Source organism: Nesoenas mayeri, assembly GCF_963082525.1.
Source record: "Nesoenas mayeri genome assembly, chromosome: 6".
Lineage (NCBI taxonomy): Eukaryota > Metazoa > Chordata > Aves > Columbiformes > Columbidae > Nesoenas > Nesoenas mayeri.
In genome coordinates, this window is record NC_137545.1 from 6,926,398 (window position 1) to 6,942,970 (window position 16,573).

General features: G+C 39.6%; 1 protein-coding gene across 1 annotated transcript in view; it reads left to right on the top strand.

The window, feature by feature from the left end:
- PARD3B (par-3 family cell polarity regulator beta) overlaps positions 1 to 16,573 on the top strand; it is a gene marked incomplete at both ends in the record, with an annotated part of 357,354 nt that overhangs the window by 226,840 nt on the left and 113,941 nt on the right. The window contains 2 exons of the mRNA XM_080346605.1: positions 2,888 to 3,094; positions 4,078 to 4,312. Coding sequence (XP_080202731.1) covers positions 2,888 to 3,094; positions 4,078 to 4,312 — 442 coding nt within the window. The remainder of the gene's footprint in view (positions 1 to 2,887; positions 3,095 to 4,077; positions 4,313 to 16,573) is intronic.

Here is a 16,573-nt window from a genome sequence, read left to right on the forward strand (position 1 = left end):
ACGTCTTGCTTTTGGTGTGTTGCCTTCTATGGGCTATAAAATAAAGAAAGGAATGTGCGGATGTGGGAAAAAGAGAAGCCTGGAAATACCTGAAACTAATAATAGTAGTAATAAAATAACAGAAAGCAGGTTTATATTTGCTAGCACGTTAAGCAAAAAGAAATCTGTGGTAGCCATGTTGACGTTGAGCAGAAAATTAGGGTATGTGTGATATCATCTTTCAGTTAAAGCATGATAACAGTATCATCTATGAACCAGCAACTTGGCTTCATGTAGACTTACGCAGGTACTGATGGCACTTGTTTTTCTCTCGTAAATTCAGTAGAGAAGCATAAAGTAATTCACCATCTATAGAAAAAATAAAGTGGATGCTTTAGTTGACTTACTGTACTACAAGAAGCAGTAAAATGAGGGCTCAAGAATTTAAAATCCATTAAAAGAGACATTTTTGCACAGTGAAATATTAAATTTCTCATGGCCAAACTCTTTTTGGTATGTAAAATCTGGGTAGAGCTAGATATGTACACACATACAAACACACACCACCCACCTCCAGAAGTGCCCGTTAATAACACGTAACAGATGAGAGGGAGGTTTGATGTTTATTTGTTGGTGTTTTGTTCATTTATTATTTTTAGCTGTGAGGAAAAATGCACATTTTCAGGCTTAGATATTAGTGTGGAAGAGAGGGGACTGCTCTCCCTGCTTAGGAAAGCTCCTCAGCTCCTGTATCTTTAGTTGTGAGCTAATACATGATAAATAAATATGATAAATAAATGAAGAAAAAACTAAAGCTGAATTGCAAAAACATGAAGTTCTCACTGAAAGCCCTGGTGAAAACATCCAAGGATATAAACTCCTTGACTGAATGCTCCCTTTAATGAGGCTGCATTGCTACTACTGTCATCAATAAGAAAAAGTGCAATTATTTTTCCCCTAGGTTCAGATGCTTCTTCACAGGTGGGTTTTCATGGCAATAGTGAGAAACTTCCAGTGCCGCCAGTGAAATTTCAGAATAAATTATTATGGTCTTAGAAAGGGGCAACTAAATGCTTAATACTAGTCTGTGACTAAAGGTTCTCAGTAAGTTTTTGAATAAATGAGGATGCCTTTTTAATGATATAACACAGGAGGATCATAGATAAAATTTAACTGTCTTTTCCAGTGAAGGAGAAATACAGTTAATCTTTGCCATTTTATACTGTCCTTTAAAGTAACACATTCATCTTAAGCAGTGAAGTAACCATAGAGCAGTTCTGTTTCTTTGGGGGACATTAGGAAACAAACAAACACACAAACCACACAAACCACAGTTTTCCAAGGTACTGATGTTCTGAATTTACTTGGTAGCTAAAGAGTGCTCCATTTAGTTTCTTTTTTCCTCTTTCTAGTAGCAAACTGAAAATACTACATGCAAGTCCTGTCAGAGTTCCCTTGAAAACACCCACCAGGAAGTTATTGCTAGTTATTACTAAAATTAATTCCTCATGGGGCTTTCAATGTTAGGACAAAAGAGCAAAATAAAGACTACTTATACAGAAATAAACATACTTTGCCAACAACTCCTCCTCCACCTGAGACAGGCACCACAGTGCTGCTTACTAATGCACAGCTTTTTAGTGGTTTTAAGCACCTTTATGTTGCATTCAAGTCATTGCTCTAACACCATTTTAGCACTTGCTATTTGGCCATAGTGGTATTCTCCAGGATGGCAATTAGTGAACAAATGAAGGTTGCACTGTGTGAAGAGCAACCAGGCTGCCCTTAAACTTGTCTCCACACACCCCCTCAATTCCCCGCTCCCCCTTATTTTCAGCTGCATGTCACTCTGCAGGTAATGGAAGTGTAAATTGCTTTATGTAGACACTACTGATGACTCTGTATTTGGTGCCACTTCTTTGCTTTTTTCCTTTTAGGAATTCACTGATCACGCTGGTTTAGTTCAGAAATTCCCACCTCTAGGATTGCTAAAATTGCAGCATATAGTACTAACATACCTATATTTTCCATGATCCTAGAATCTCTTCAAGAGTGACAGTACATAGACATGTATATGAAGGCCTCCTGTTCTTTTATTCTTCTGTTACTTCGGTTAGTATCACTTAAGAAAACAGAAGCATTTGTGTTCTCAAAGACTGAAGGCATATTGCAGGGCAAAGTCTCTTCCTCATTGTCACTATGTCACAGTTACTGTTCTGCCATGTAAAAACTAAGTAGATGCTACAAAGGGTTTTAAATGAGGCTGTGAATTTCTTCATTGATCAGTATTCAAAGAGAGGAAAGGTTTGGGAGACTTGGGAAGGTATTTGCTGTTTTTTCTATGAAGTGCTTTCTGGCAGCTATAAACAGGGAAAAGGCAGTAACATCATTTATGTTAAGCTATATTTTGCTGGAAATAGTTGTTTCTTGAAAAACCTGCTGTGTGTGTTGATATCATAGCAGCAGTTTTCAGCTCGAAGGAAAAAAAAGGGTTGGATAAGACTGAGAAAACTAATAATATCTTCTCACAAGAGAAATGTGTTGGAAAATATCAACCGTTCATACAACCTGACTCATTGTGAAACCCAAAAGTCTTGGTGTGTAACTGTTTTTGAGCTGAAGGATAGTGTTCTCCTTGAGATGGCTGTGAAAGGGGGAAGAAGCGACCCCATCCTTATCACTGCTTCCAGTTGACAGACGTGAGCCAGCTATTGCCCATCGCTGCCGCTCTGAAAACTCCTCCGAGTCTGGACGGGGATTTCTACTGAACTAGGTTTAACTTGTATGTTATTTTTAGAACAAATTACATTGATTGCCTACTATTTTAAAGGCCCCAAGTAATAAAGTACACAATTAAAAGTATCTAACTAGTTTCAGGTATAAAAATTCTTAACTGTTTGTTTTCCAGACTCTTCTGGCAAAGATTTCGGTCCTACCTTGGGACTGAAGAAGTCCAGTTCTCTTGAGAGTCTTCAGACTGCCGTGGCTGAAGTTAGGAAGAACGAACTCCCTTTCCACAGACCCAGGCCTCACGTGGTCCGTGCTCGAGGGTGTAATGAGAGTTTCCGAGCTGCCATTGACAAGTCTTATGACGGACCTGAAGATGGAGAAGAAGGTATGATGCTAATGGCACTTATTGGGGAAGCCACCCTCACTTAGCACTGCTGGAGGCCGATTCACTGAAGCACATAAGCAAGTGATTTAGTCCAGTTGAAGTTGATCACGTTTTAAAAGCTGCTCACGTGCTCCAGTGAATAGAGCTGTCTTTGCGGTACCCCGTCCAACCTTGACGGGGTTTAGTGTAAAGTCTTTCACTGATCTCCTTTGGGGCAGGGGGTGGGTTGGAGGATTTAGAACTCAATCCTTAAATAATTGTATTTTTCAACTTCAAGAAGCAGCTGTCTTCTTCAGATTACATTAAAAATTATCTTGCTTGTTTTACAGAGCTGTCTACAATTCCCCCTTCTCCAAGCAGGAAATTCGTTTCCTCTTTCAAAGAAGGCAGAGGGTATTGATAGCACCCTGCTGCTCATTCTGTCACCATGGGCTTGTAGGCCCCAGTCTGGAAATATGTCTCTTTTAGCATGAAGCATAAAACTGTGCTTGAGCTCCCCAAATAGAAACAACTCAGCTCTTCTCCAACCAGACAGAACAGTTTATCTATTTCTTGTTCAGCCATTAAAATAGACAGATTCCAGGGAGTGAATGAAATAGTTTTATTGTGTGGGTTGGTTATATCAGTTACCGGAATCTCTTGTTGAAGTAACCTCTCAGTGTTTGCATCCCAGCGTGTGAGTTTTCTAGAGCTGATGGAGGTCAACAAGCTAGATTTCAAATGAAAGTGTTTTACCACGTCAAGCTTCTTGTATCAAGAATAATAACTAGAAAGCAGGTCACTAAAATAACTCTGTATTTAATTTACAATAGAAATCTGCTTCAGTTCACTGGGTATATTTAGTTTGCTTTTTAAATTATTCAGCTAAATGAGTAAGTGTTGTGAGTCATTTGAGCACTTTGTAGACACTCGTGCTGTATTTAATGTGTTTGCGTTTTGGTGGCCCCCGGCCATCCTCACTGCTGCTGCTCCATTCTGTGCAGATGGTTTCTCTGATAAGAGCTCTCACTCTGGTCAAGACGCTCAGAATGTGGAATCTGCCTCTCCGGGGAACCTCGAAATAGAAGATGCAGAAACCAAAGCAAAAAAAGACAAAAAAAATAGAGAGAAAGAGAAGAAAAAGGAAAAGGGTAAATCGAAAATCAAAGAGAAGAAAAGGAAGGAAGAAAATGAAGATCCAGAAAAGAAAAAGAAGAAGGGATTTGGTGTCATGTTGAGGTATGGCATTTTAAAAAGCAAACCAGCCACCTATTCTCTTCGCAACGTAGGAAACACATCATAAAGTAGTGGAAAAATTATTTCACTTGGACTCAAAGTAATGTTTATGTTATTTAAAAAGAAAGCAGTTTATACTTTTACACTAAACTTGTAGCTGAGGCAGAAGACATTTGGCAGACAAAATGTCTTTTTGTGCCTTTGAAATTCATTCCCATATGTCAGAAAAGATTCAAGGTTTCATGCTAAAAACAAGCGTGTGTTGTTGGGGGAGGCTTTGTGGGGAATATTTCTGAGTAATCCATGACCCGCTCCCACACTCAGACCTTTGCCTTCTCTTCTCTTGCTTATCTACTTCTCTCACAAGCTTTGGGGGGAAGAGGATTGCTCGTGTTACTCTAAACAGCATAGTAACATTTGTAGTTATGATAAAACCTTTGCTTTGCATCTCCAGCCATTGCCTGCAGTGCTCAAAACTCATCATCCTCTCTGCCCAGTGCGCAAATGTTTGCATTTCTTCTGTGGCTATCGGTTGCATCTCTGGAATCAGCAGAGATTAGACCAAGTTCTTCAGGCCATTTCCTTGCTATTGCTGGAGCCTTTGGTGCTCTAGTTCTGGTTGCAATCACCCCTGCCTCTGGTACCTGTTTAATCTACTGAGGATTAAAGTGTTTCCATTTAAGCAGGTCTTTATAATTAATAGAGGGTGTGTGAATGAAATTTCATCATCACCTGGAGGAGATGAGACTGTATGGTTGCTTGTGGCACTGGATACTTAATGTCAGCTGGACATTGGTGTTTCTTAGCATGCTTCGTTGTGTACAAGTCAGATACATAGAAAAGCCACAATCATTGCTTAGGCAGAGATACATTTAACGAGTAATCTAAGAAATTCAGCTGCAAGATCATTCACTTACAATGATACATGAACTTGCGTTGCAGCTTTCTGTTGGTATGTCCTCTGGAGTCAAATGGCTTGTGTTATATTGACATGGAAGGTTTTAGCTGACTTTCTTCCATGTATCATTAATAAGATTCCTCAAAATTGTCCTTTCAACTTTTGAACAGTGTAGAGATATTGTCAAAAATTTACAGGCATGCTTATGTGCTAAATGTGCATTATTTCAGCAGTTGTTAGCATTGCTAAGATGAAGGTTTGTGGGTATACCAGTCCGCATTCAAATGGGGATCTTCAGGCATGCTGATCAGGAACCTCCTCACACCTGGGCATTTGTGTTCATGTATTTGTGTCCACACTGTTTAAAGACACAGGGCTTAACATAGAACAGTAGTCAAAACACTGAATAATTAGGAGGGTGACTTTAGCAGCTCTCTTGTATATCTTAAGCCTTGCATCTATTTTCATTCTTCTTTTTAACTCTTTGGCGTGTACAGGGCTGTTGGAAGAGGAGAGGAGTGACACAGAGGTCTGACAAAAGCATAAGTATTCTGTTTCATATATCACTGGCAGATTTGAAGCCTGAAGTGCAAAGTCTTACTGACGGGGGTGTGATGTCTGAGCTAGAAGGAACATGGGATGACATCAGAATCCAAAAAAAGCATTGTAGGTGACAAAAAACATCTGATAATGATCAACATGCAAAGCTGGGAACAATAGATTACCATTCTTAGTGATGCCCTTTTTCAAAATACATTTCACATTTTGGTTGTACACAACCTTTACACATCTGTTCTTTTTGTAAGCTTGCTTTTTATTTAGATTGATAGTCTTCCAAGCAGACAGTAATTGTTAATAGTATTTATCCGTATGGTAGCATAGAATGGGACTTTCTATCCCACACCATTGAAAATCTCTACAAAGCCACAAAAATGGAAGCACCAGCTTATAATGAACAGAGAAGGAGTTGTTTGTAAGAGCCAGGGGGATTTTAGAGGTTCTGTGTCCTCGACAGTGTTTCTTCTTAGGATGCAGAAAATTAGTCTTGAAAAGAAATTCCCTCCTGAGAAAGTGAGAATCCTGGGCAATCCCAGCCATGATAGGAGTGAAAGGGTGATGGCCTGTAAAAACTGAACAAGAGACTTTGCAAAGGAATTGGGGACTATATGTCCTGTTCAAGATTAGCAAAACCAGGCTGGTATTTTTTCAGGGAGAAATTGCTGTGGAGGACAGGAAATACAAAACCAATTAATTTCAATTATTTTAAAAGAAATAATCAGAAGCTAATGGAGGAACTTAGAAGGGGTCAAATACTGACTGAACACCAGATTCAAGGGGTATTTTTCAAACAGGAGTTTTGCACTGATGTGAAGAGTGAGGAGTGAGTGTCAGGAGGGCTGGGGAGTAAGAGACTGCAGTCAGAAGGTTTAAAAGATCAAGTATTTTAGCAGCACGGATGGAAAGAAACAGCCAGATTTTTTTATGACATCGCGGAGATGAAACTGGCGTGTTTCATTGCTAGAACATCTGTGGAAGGAAAGAGAGAAGCTGAAGGCGACAAAGTCGTGAGCTTCTGCAGCAGGGAAGGTGACTACTAATTCTTGATAGCTTAAGAGAAAGAAATAGAGAAGTATTTAGAAACAGAGATGAGCTCAGTTTAAATTGGAAGGGGAACCTGCCATAGGAGGAATTGGAAATGGAAACACCATAAGTGAGGAGAAAGCTGGATGGAGAGGAAATCTGTGGTGTGCCTTTTGTAGCTGCACTGTGATCCATCCCCCATGTGGGAGACCACCAAAATGAGGGACTGATAGGAGAGAAAACCCCTTTGCTTTGTTCAGAGCTATTTCAGCTGTGCCCACATAGTTCTGCACTGTGTAGATGCATCCAAACAGGAAAACAGACTTGCTGAACCTGTGTCAAGATTGGGTTGAGATAAGCAGGAGATGGTCATCTGTGGTGGAAGCACCAGGACCAGAAGGACAAAGAAAATATTGGAGAGATCTTGCCAGAAAGCTCAGTGCTAATGAAGACACATGCGCTTTCTGGTGAGCGATTGGGAGTCAGCTCTACAGGACAAAGTAGAGCAGAATTTGAGCCTAAAAGCAGCTACTGGAAAAGTCCCATTTGTCTGCGATGAGGTTTTTGTGCTGTAGTTGCTGGGTCACGTACACAGCTATAACAAGTTTTATCTTGATTCTGTATCCATGTGAGTTGGCTTGTTTCTGCCTTATAATCAATAACAAAGCATTTCAAGATATTAAAACTAAACCCAAGTATTTATCTGTCGTACAAGAAGTGTTGAGCTTTAGTCTTTTGCGTCTGAGATTTTTGAACATATTGGAATTGCTACTGCATTGGGTTTTTACTTTTTTTTTTTTGAATTTAACAACAGAAAATAGCAAAGCTGTTAGCAGTTGCTAACAGATTTCACTTAGTGCCTCATCTGTTGCTCAGCTGCTATTTACTTGTAGTTCCTGGTCTTTTTTTACACATACAAAAAAGAGAATGATTGCTTTCCTGCTAAGCTTTTCCTGGATTGAAGCTTTATTTAGGTGACTGTGATTCAGAGAGACCATCAAGAAATCATGCTTTTCTTTTTGTAATAATTGTTTTTAGAAATGTCCTTTTGTTTTACCCGGTGTTAACTGGAACTCTTGGCTGCAGCATTTTAATGACTGTGGCACTTGGAGCAGAGTAGGTTAATATACTGGAGATTTGAAATGCAGATGACACTGGTTATTAGTGATCAGACTTAATTAAAGTGCTGGTTTACTGTGGTGCAGAGTGCATCGTGTTTGTGATTTCTTGTTTGGTTGGTTCTGCCGCTTATATTGCCCGAGCGTCCAAGGAACAACAGGAGCTGACCCTGTTAACTGGTTGTATGTAACATCAGCTAAGCAAGCATTATATTTTACGTTTTGATGTTTTCTGGCAGATTGGACCGTCAGAGCTCACTAAGTAGCTCACCACTAGACAACAGACAGCAACGGAAATTGGTATTGTATCAGGAGCACAGCTACATTAAATACTGTGACTAAGCATATGCTGCAGTCTCGGGGAAAAAAACAGTCTTGCATCTATGCTGAAACTCTTTCAGAACAGAAATAACACTCAGTTCCCTGCAGATATGTAACAATGTCAAGATTATGCAATACCGTATTGAATTCTTGGTTCATCCCTTTTCTTGCGTTGAGCTGACCGATTGTTTCAAGGCACGGTGACTCTTGAGAAGACACCCGGACCTTGGATGAGCTTCCCTGTAATTCTTTTTGAAGGCGTTTTGTATTTTCATGGGCACCGCTATAGTGAAACAGCGTGTTTGTGCCTTTGAATAAAGATAGTGTGTAGTACCATTGGTTTTGACCTGTCAAAAGCCTCGTAAGGTGGCTCTGTAGGCTGTTGGGAAGGGTTCATCTCCACCCCTTGGATGTGTTAGAAATCACTGCTGCTGAGCACTCATGCAGAATGCATTATCACTTAGCACTGGGAATGCAAAGCTGATACAACCAAGAGGTTAATATTAAATATATATATATATATATTCCTCAGTTCACTAGATGATGAACTATACATTTTAAATTTGTGACCTATAGTTATTTAATCGCCATGCTTTGAAAGACTATCAAAATATTCTTTCCTAACAAAGGTAGGCTCTATGTTGGTTTCTAAATTAAGTTGGAAAAAGACTGAACCTTTAAATCACCAGAGAAACGTGACCTCTGCTGTGCATCGCCGCTCTGTATCCTAATCCCATAGCAGTTGTTACAGTCCTGCTGTATAATCACCTTAAGCCTATGGCTCTCTCACTGCCTTTTCCAGATAGTGATTGTAAAAATCGTGGGCAGTCCTTTCAGCTTTATGGGATGTAGGTAAGTTAGCTAATGGACTGCAGCCCTGCCAATGGCATTTTTATAGGTGGCTCCCCCAGGCAGAGACCAGGAGGCTGAAGTCATCATTTTTTTGGTGGTATAAAAATGTAAGAGCAAGTATGTAATTGATGAGTCAGAGTAAAGAGTTTGGCTGCCGTGGAGCACAGCGGGAGAACATCCTCTCATTCAGTCTTTATTTCTAGGCTGGATTCAGGAAAGAAAAAAACAATCGACCTTCTTCATATGAAGCAGCTCTTGGCAACTTGATTTCACTTGCTCACTAGCATATATTTTCAAAATTATTTTAGGTGAGAAAATGTCTGTTCTTCACAAATACTGTACATGAACCATGACTTGCACTTCTGTGCATGTATACGTGTAACTGCAAGCCCAGGAAGCAGGAATATCTACGTGCGTACTGGTTACATTTGCTTTTTCCTCTTCAGAAAGAGTGCACTTTCCCCACATAAGAGTTCATCTTAAATTATTTACCTTCCATTTCACAATATGAGCCATGAATATTTTATTTTTTTGTCCCTTTAATTTGCCAATTTTCCTTTGAGCTAAGTGCCTTAGTGATTTTAATTTTTCATTCTAGTTGGAAGACAGAAATGACCCTTTTTTCATTATTACTATTATAGGCCTTGCGCTCAGAATGATACTTTTTACAACCAGTAGTGTTGAGCCTGTAATGGTATTGCAGAGCAGCTACCATAATATACAGCTATTGACTTCCATTAAGCATGGCACTGTGATAGTTTATGGAGGGATTTTTTTCCTGCTCTGTGTTGCCCTGAGAAGTTGAGCATTGCAGAAAAAAAGTTAGCAATATAATGAAGAAAGAGCAAATAATAAAGATGTGATTTGCTGGAGAGAGGCAGTGGATATAACGTTTTACTACATTTCTATGTATGTACATCTGGTGCTGGAAATCAGTGTGGACATGGATAGATTTAAGCAAAAAAACAAGGAGAGACAAAAAAAACACACCAAAATCCAAGACTAGATGAAATTATCATTTCATTAGGCTAAAGTTATTTTAGGATTCTTGTCCTCAATAGCAAAATGATCTGAGATGGGTCATGTCTTTTTTTCTTCACAAACACCTCAATTTACGTGTATCGCTTTTTCTTTTCATCCTCCGTATTGATTCCTCCTTGGCTGCATTTGTGGACTGAAACAGAAAAAAAGGTTTTGTACTAAAAATGATCATGTGGACTGCCTACTAAAGGCTTATTTGTTTAATTAAGCATCTGTTCTCCTCTTAATATGCATGCATAAATCTCATTAACGTTCGATGTATGCAAGTGCAGTGAAGAAGAATAGACCCCTCACTCTCATTACTGAACTTGGATAACAAGATTCATATTTACTTAACAGATCAGAGCAGAAAGTTCCCTCTGACTATTTAAAAGGACTGGAAATTACAAACTGTTAGCGAGGAGCGTGCTTTTTGTGAAACAGTTGCATGTTCATTTCAAGTTGAAATATTATTATTCAAGCCATTACTAAGCAAAAAAATAAAAGAAAAAGTCAGCTAAGTGTCTGTCTCCTCTCTCCCAAGAAACACCTTCTGCAAAAAGAGTGTGTTCTTAATGAATACTGAACGCTATGGCAGCGTGTTTATCCTTCATTAGCTGTTACTTGTTCTAAAATCCGTCTCTCATCTGATGATAAAACTTGAATTCCAAATTTTCCATATAAGTCATGGTACATTGATCATTCCTATATGTAGTATGGATGCATTGTGGTCAAAGATCCTTGAGCATTTAAAGCCATGCTTGAAGTATTTGAATTAAAGCTTCCTGAGCTGCATTTTGACCGATATATACGTATTTTGTGCAGGAATATAGGATGGACTGTGAGTTCTACTGTGAGGCAAAAAAGAAGGAAGCAGCCGTTTTGCTGATTTTCTGTTTCAGCAGTTCTTGTAACATGAACTCGGTAAATGGGAGGGAGGGTGGGGCTGGGAGGAGAGACAACAATTAACAGAGAAATTATACAGAAGGGGCTCCTGACAGATTCTTTAACTACAAAGTGCTGGCAGGTGCCAGTTTAATAGGTATTGCCATTAACAGCCATCTGTAGAGAAAGTGAAATGTGCTCATCTCACTGAATTATGATTTATGCCAGACAAAGCAGTCAAACCAAAGTAATATTTATATTATAACGTGGAGTCATTGATTAAATGCACATGGCATCTCAAATCTAGTTGACATTTTAAGTTGAAATGATTGCAGACATGTAGCCATTTATTTAACTATTACTTTAAAAAATGTGTCTCTACTTGTTATTAATAGAAGAAAGTCAGACCTGACCGATATTTCAATAGGCTGACCTTTTGTTTTGCTGACATATAAAAGGAAATAAGCTCCTTTTGGGGTAGTCACAATTTCAGAGCATATAAAGTATGGTAGCTTCAGAAAAAACTGACCTCTTTGAACCGCTCTGTGTCTTTCTTCCCTCCTCCACATGGGATTTTTGAAAGAAAATGGACAAGAGGTGGTTCAGGAGACAGGACAATAGTCTGAGAGGGGCTTTGTTTCCAGGGCCTGCTCTGCTACTGATTTCTTGGGTGACCTTGGTTAACTCACTTAGCTCTGAGCCACACTTGTGCAAAGGTTATCTTCAGTGCTTATAAAAAATAAAAATAACATCATTTTCCTGCTTCGTTTGATCATTGTTCAGACAAATCTGTTAAAAAGTAAATATATTTAAAAACTGGTCTGGCTACTGCTGTATAAGTATAGCAGACAAATAGTTTTATTTTTAAGAAAGGGAAACCCCTCTGTTCTTTTTGTAACCTTGTGTAATTATCGCTTACCTTCCCATCCATTTTTGGTCTGTTCTCTCTTTGGAAAAAGCAATAAAGCCAGCCTAACCAAGTTTGCTTGCAAGCTCAACCTTCTGCTGTTGCACTGTTACTGGGAACCGTTTGACAGGATACTGGATTGCTCATCCTTACCCTTTCTTGTTACTGCTCATGCATGGGGTGCCGAGCTGGGGTTTCCTCCTCCTCTCCGCACCACCTCCTCACTATAGATACTCTTACCTTTAGAAATGAGGTTTGGAAAATAATGCCTCAGAATTACAGTCAACCTTCTGTCTTTTACCCTGATTTTATGCCTTCTTGCTAGAAAAAATCAATTTGTCATTTCAAATTTAGCATGGGCAAACTCATTTTTCCTCTGCAAATTGTTCCTATTTATCCTTTACTCTGTCATCATGAAAACTAGAGCATCTTCCTTCTTTCACAAAACCCTACATGGGATGTCATCTTTCAGTGGGGCAGTGGCTAAAATGTGCTCTCCTACACAACACACCGAAGACCTGACCACACAAGAGAAGCTTCTCCCTTTCTGCTTGGACTCCTGTTGCTCCCAGGTTATGTCCGTCTGTCCTGTGGATCACACTGGGTGTTCTGACTGACCTTTCTGCCCCTGTCAGCCCAGCATCAACTCTGTCTCCTTCCCAGTTTGCTCTGTGGGAACAGACTGGTGTGGTAACACACCCATGAACACGAATCTTAGGATGTGAATGCAAAGGTGCAGGTTTGACCCAGCAGTTCCTGCTCACTCAGCTATTAACTCCAGTTAATTCCATCTTCTTATCACCTCCAACCATCCCATCCTCTGATGATGCTTGTTTGCCACCGGGTTTCTGCCATTGTTCCTTTCTCCTCCTCTCTCTACCCTGCTCTGCACTCCAGGCTGTCCCTTGTCCCAGCTGTCACCCAACTTAGGCAGAGCCTTGGCTAATAAGCCTGGTAGAGTTCGTTAGTTTGGGCTCTGCCCTGTGTGTGTGTTGCTTCCACTCTGCACCTTGTCACAAGGAGCAACTGCTCTGATTTCTCAGTGGTTGTGATGATGCATGGCATTTATCACAGAAGTTAATTATGCTATTGAGTGCTCCCCCCACAGAAATATTTACATTCAAAGAACCTTTCCCTGCTTGTTTCCTTCATGCGGTAGGAATGACATCTCTAGGGTCTTGGCTTAAACCTCCAGCATATGAGAGTTTCATCTTGTTCTTTAGAAGTATTTGAATAATTAGTGGTGGTGAAGATTAATATGTCTTCTCTCTTTTCCCTTTCTGTTCCTACAGCTTCCCACTTCTGTCCTATTTCTTTTTTTTATTGTTGAGGAGAAACAATAAAGAGTGAATAAAAAGGAACCTGGGCAAATATAAAATGTAAGCCAAATGTAGACATGAAAAAAAACCTATCATCCTCTATGTGTGTGTGTGTGTGTGTGTATGTTATATAAACTCTGAGATATGTGTCGCCACTAGTTTAGGAAGTAAAAAAAAAATGTTCACTTCTTAAAGATTGACTCACAAAGTGAAAAACTATCTCTGTGTGTCTATGTAGTACAAAATATACAGGCCACTAAGTATCTGCTATAGTTCTTCAGCATTTATCTTCAGTATTAGGTTTGAAGTAATGGACTATACACCTGTGCCATTCATTGTCCTTTATTTGAAAATACTGAATACCTGGCCACATACTAACCCCAGATTATCGGGTTGGTGGTAATCATGTGTAAACAGGATTGTAAAGCCATGTTCTGGTGACAGAAGGCCAGCACTGCTGTCTGCTGTTTCCTTTCTAGCTGAAGAGCCTTAGTGAGCCGTGAGTCAGGCACTCTCCGTTCTGCCTTTTGTCGTCTTTTTGTTTAGCTTTTTATCAGAGAATCATTTAGGTTGGAAAAAACCTTTAAGATCATCGAGTTCAACCATTAACCTAGGACTACCAAGTCCACCACTAAACCATGTCTGTAAGCGCCACATCACACATCTTCTAAACCCCTCCAGGGATGGTGACTCCACCACTTCCCAGGGCAGCCTGTTCCAATGCCCGACAGCCGTTTCCATGAAGAATTTTTTCCTGATATCCAATCTAAACCTCCCCTGGTGCAACTTGGGGCCATTTCATTTTGTTCTATCACTTGTGACCTGGGAGAAGAGACCAACCCCCTCCATGCTCCAAGCTCCTTTCAGGCAGTTGTAGACAGTGATAAGGTCTCCCCTCAGCTCCTGTTCTCCGGGATAAACAGCCCCAGTTCCCTCAACCACTCTTCATCACATTTGTGCTCCAGACCCTTCACCAGCCTCATCGCCCTTCTTTGGACAAGCTCCAGCACTGTAATGTGGAAATCTGTATTACAGTAGCCTATTATAACAGACATCCTAACGTTCTGGCTTTAATTAAAATTAGATTGAGGAAATAAACAATTCAAAGAAGTTAGCTCTCTTTTTTTTTCTTCAAATATGCTTCCCATATCCTCTTCTGCATTCAGAGTGCTTGTTTCCCTTCACAAGCTCTTGGATTGTTCAGCCTCCCTAACAGCCAGTGAGGAAGGACTGTCGAAGAAGATCACTTTCATTCATTTAGTTGTCTCAGCACTGCAAGTTTTTAAATGACTGATTTCTGCCTGTTGAATTTGGTGCAGTCTGCACTGTAAAATACATTTGTCAATATAAAAGCTTTCTCAAAATGTGAAGATTTCACAAAACCACAAATGCACCACTCAAGATAAAACTTGCACTATACAGCTGCATATCGTTTTCACTATGACTAGAATATACCGAGAGTAACTTGATCTGTATTACTGAAAAAGAAATTAGTAAGTATTTTTCCTTTAAAAATGCAGATTATTATGCATGTAAATGCTGCGGTAGGTTAACATACCTCTTAATCTCTGAAGATCTGCACCTCATCTTTTTCTTAATGAATTCCTGTTTAGGCTGTTTCAGCTTGGTTGTCATTTGCTGCTTCCCAAGGAACCTTGAGGAAGATGTGTAGAGAAATTTCTGGGTATAGATCTGCTTTGAATTCTCTCTGCCCACAGCGGTAGTATTGGCTGCTTTGTTCCTAACTGTGAGTAGTTTGCTAATTGTGGTAATCCCAAAGTGGAAGTAGTATTTCTGTATCTGGAGTATGAATGCTGACGGTCTTCTGTAGGACCACACTGAGACCTGTAAATCCTCAGGTGCTGCTCCTCTGGAAACCGTAGAATTTGTTGATTTGCTTGTGAAGTTTGTTGCACTCAGTGAGTGGTGAAAACTGATTTGGCGTGCGAGGTTGCTAATTCCGAGTGGATAACCGGCTTTAGTCCCCAGCGCTGTAATAAAGCGAATTCGGTTTTATTGCATCTCCTGCATGCAAATTACTATTAAAAATCTGTGTTGTAGAGATATTTTGGTCTTTTACAAAGACTTAGATGTTTCTGTATGCTTGGAGGAGAGGAAGGAAGCCACACTCATGCAAAATATATGCTCTAGTGGTCTAATTAGAAGCACACCAAGTTATAAGGAGTCTAAAGTATGCTAACAAAAATATTCCAATAGCAGTATATTTATTTAGGTCTTCCTTAACATTTATTCTGGCTTAAATACCAGCTTCCTCTGTCTTGCGGGGGTATTCAAATTGGAGAGAATGAGTTTAATCTTTTTTGGGGTTTAGGCTAGAGTTTAAAGGAATTGAAAGATGACGTTCCTGTCATCGTGGGAAGAAAGATCACTACTGGCCCTAGACCTGCTGCAGAAAACTTACATTATACCCTAAACTGCTGTCCATGCACTTGTATGTAATTGAAAGTGGAGCACAGACAAGATGATCTTTCACTGGGGAAGATTAAAAAAAAGAAAAGAAGAAAGAAAAGTAAAGTAGCCAACAATCCTAGAGTGAGGATGGAGGTTCAGAATAACTAAATAGTTGAGTCTTACCTCTGCAGTTTAATAACTTCTTAGGGCCTCAATCCAGCAGAGCAAAGCAATAAACTACAGCTGTATTATATAATCTTCTGTCTTCTTTGCTCTAGATCTTTATTAAAGTAACACATTGACACCACAGTAAAAGGCTATAGTGGAGCTAAAATGAAAATACATAAGTAACTCTTTTGAGAAGTGTGTTGATTGTGCGTCTAGATTGCATGTATCTAATTCACACATGGAAACTTAAATTTTTCTACATTTTATTTTAAGATGTTTCCTGTATTCTTGTATTTTTATGGAACTGGTGGATTAGCACATAAATGTTTTAAAGTATTGTATAAGTAATTTCGACTATGTCAAGTAAGGGCTGGGTATCTGACATGCTCTGTAATGAGAAAAGCAAGAGGTTATGAGAGGAGGTGGGGGATTTACGTGTTTGAATACTATAAATACTCTAGGGGAAGGGAACAAGGAGGTGCTTAAGGGCTGCATAAACTAAAAGGAGCTGTTTTACAGTAGAATAATCTCATCACATCACTTATAACTCACTCATCTACTCAAGGACACAGCGGAACTCAAGTATGTTGAAACAGCCCACATCTGGAGAAAAGCATGTTGAACAGGGTATTGTGTTAGTGGCTTCATGGGACACCAAGAGCGTTTGTTGATCTTGGCTGTCAGTTTATTGTCTTTCTCAGTCTTTGTTTATTTTGTGTACATCAGCCGTTCACCGAGTACCTTGGGACACGAATCACCTATGATAGATCAAATTTACCGGTC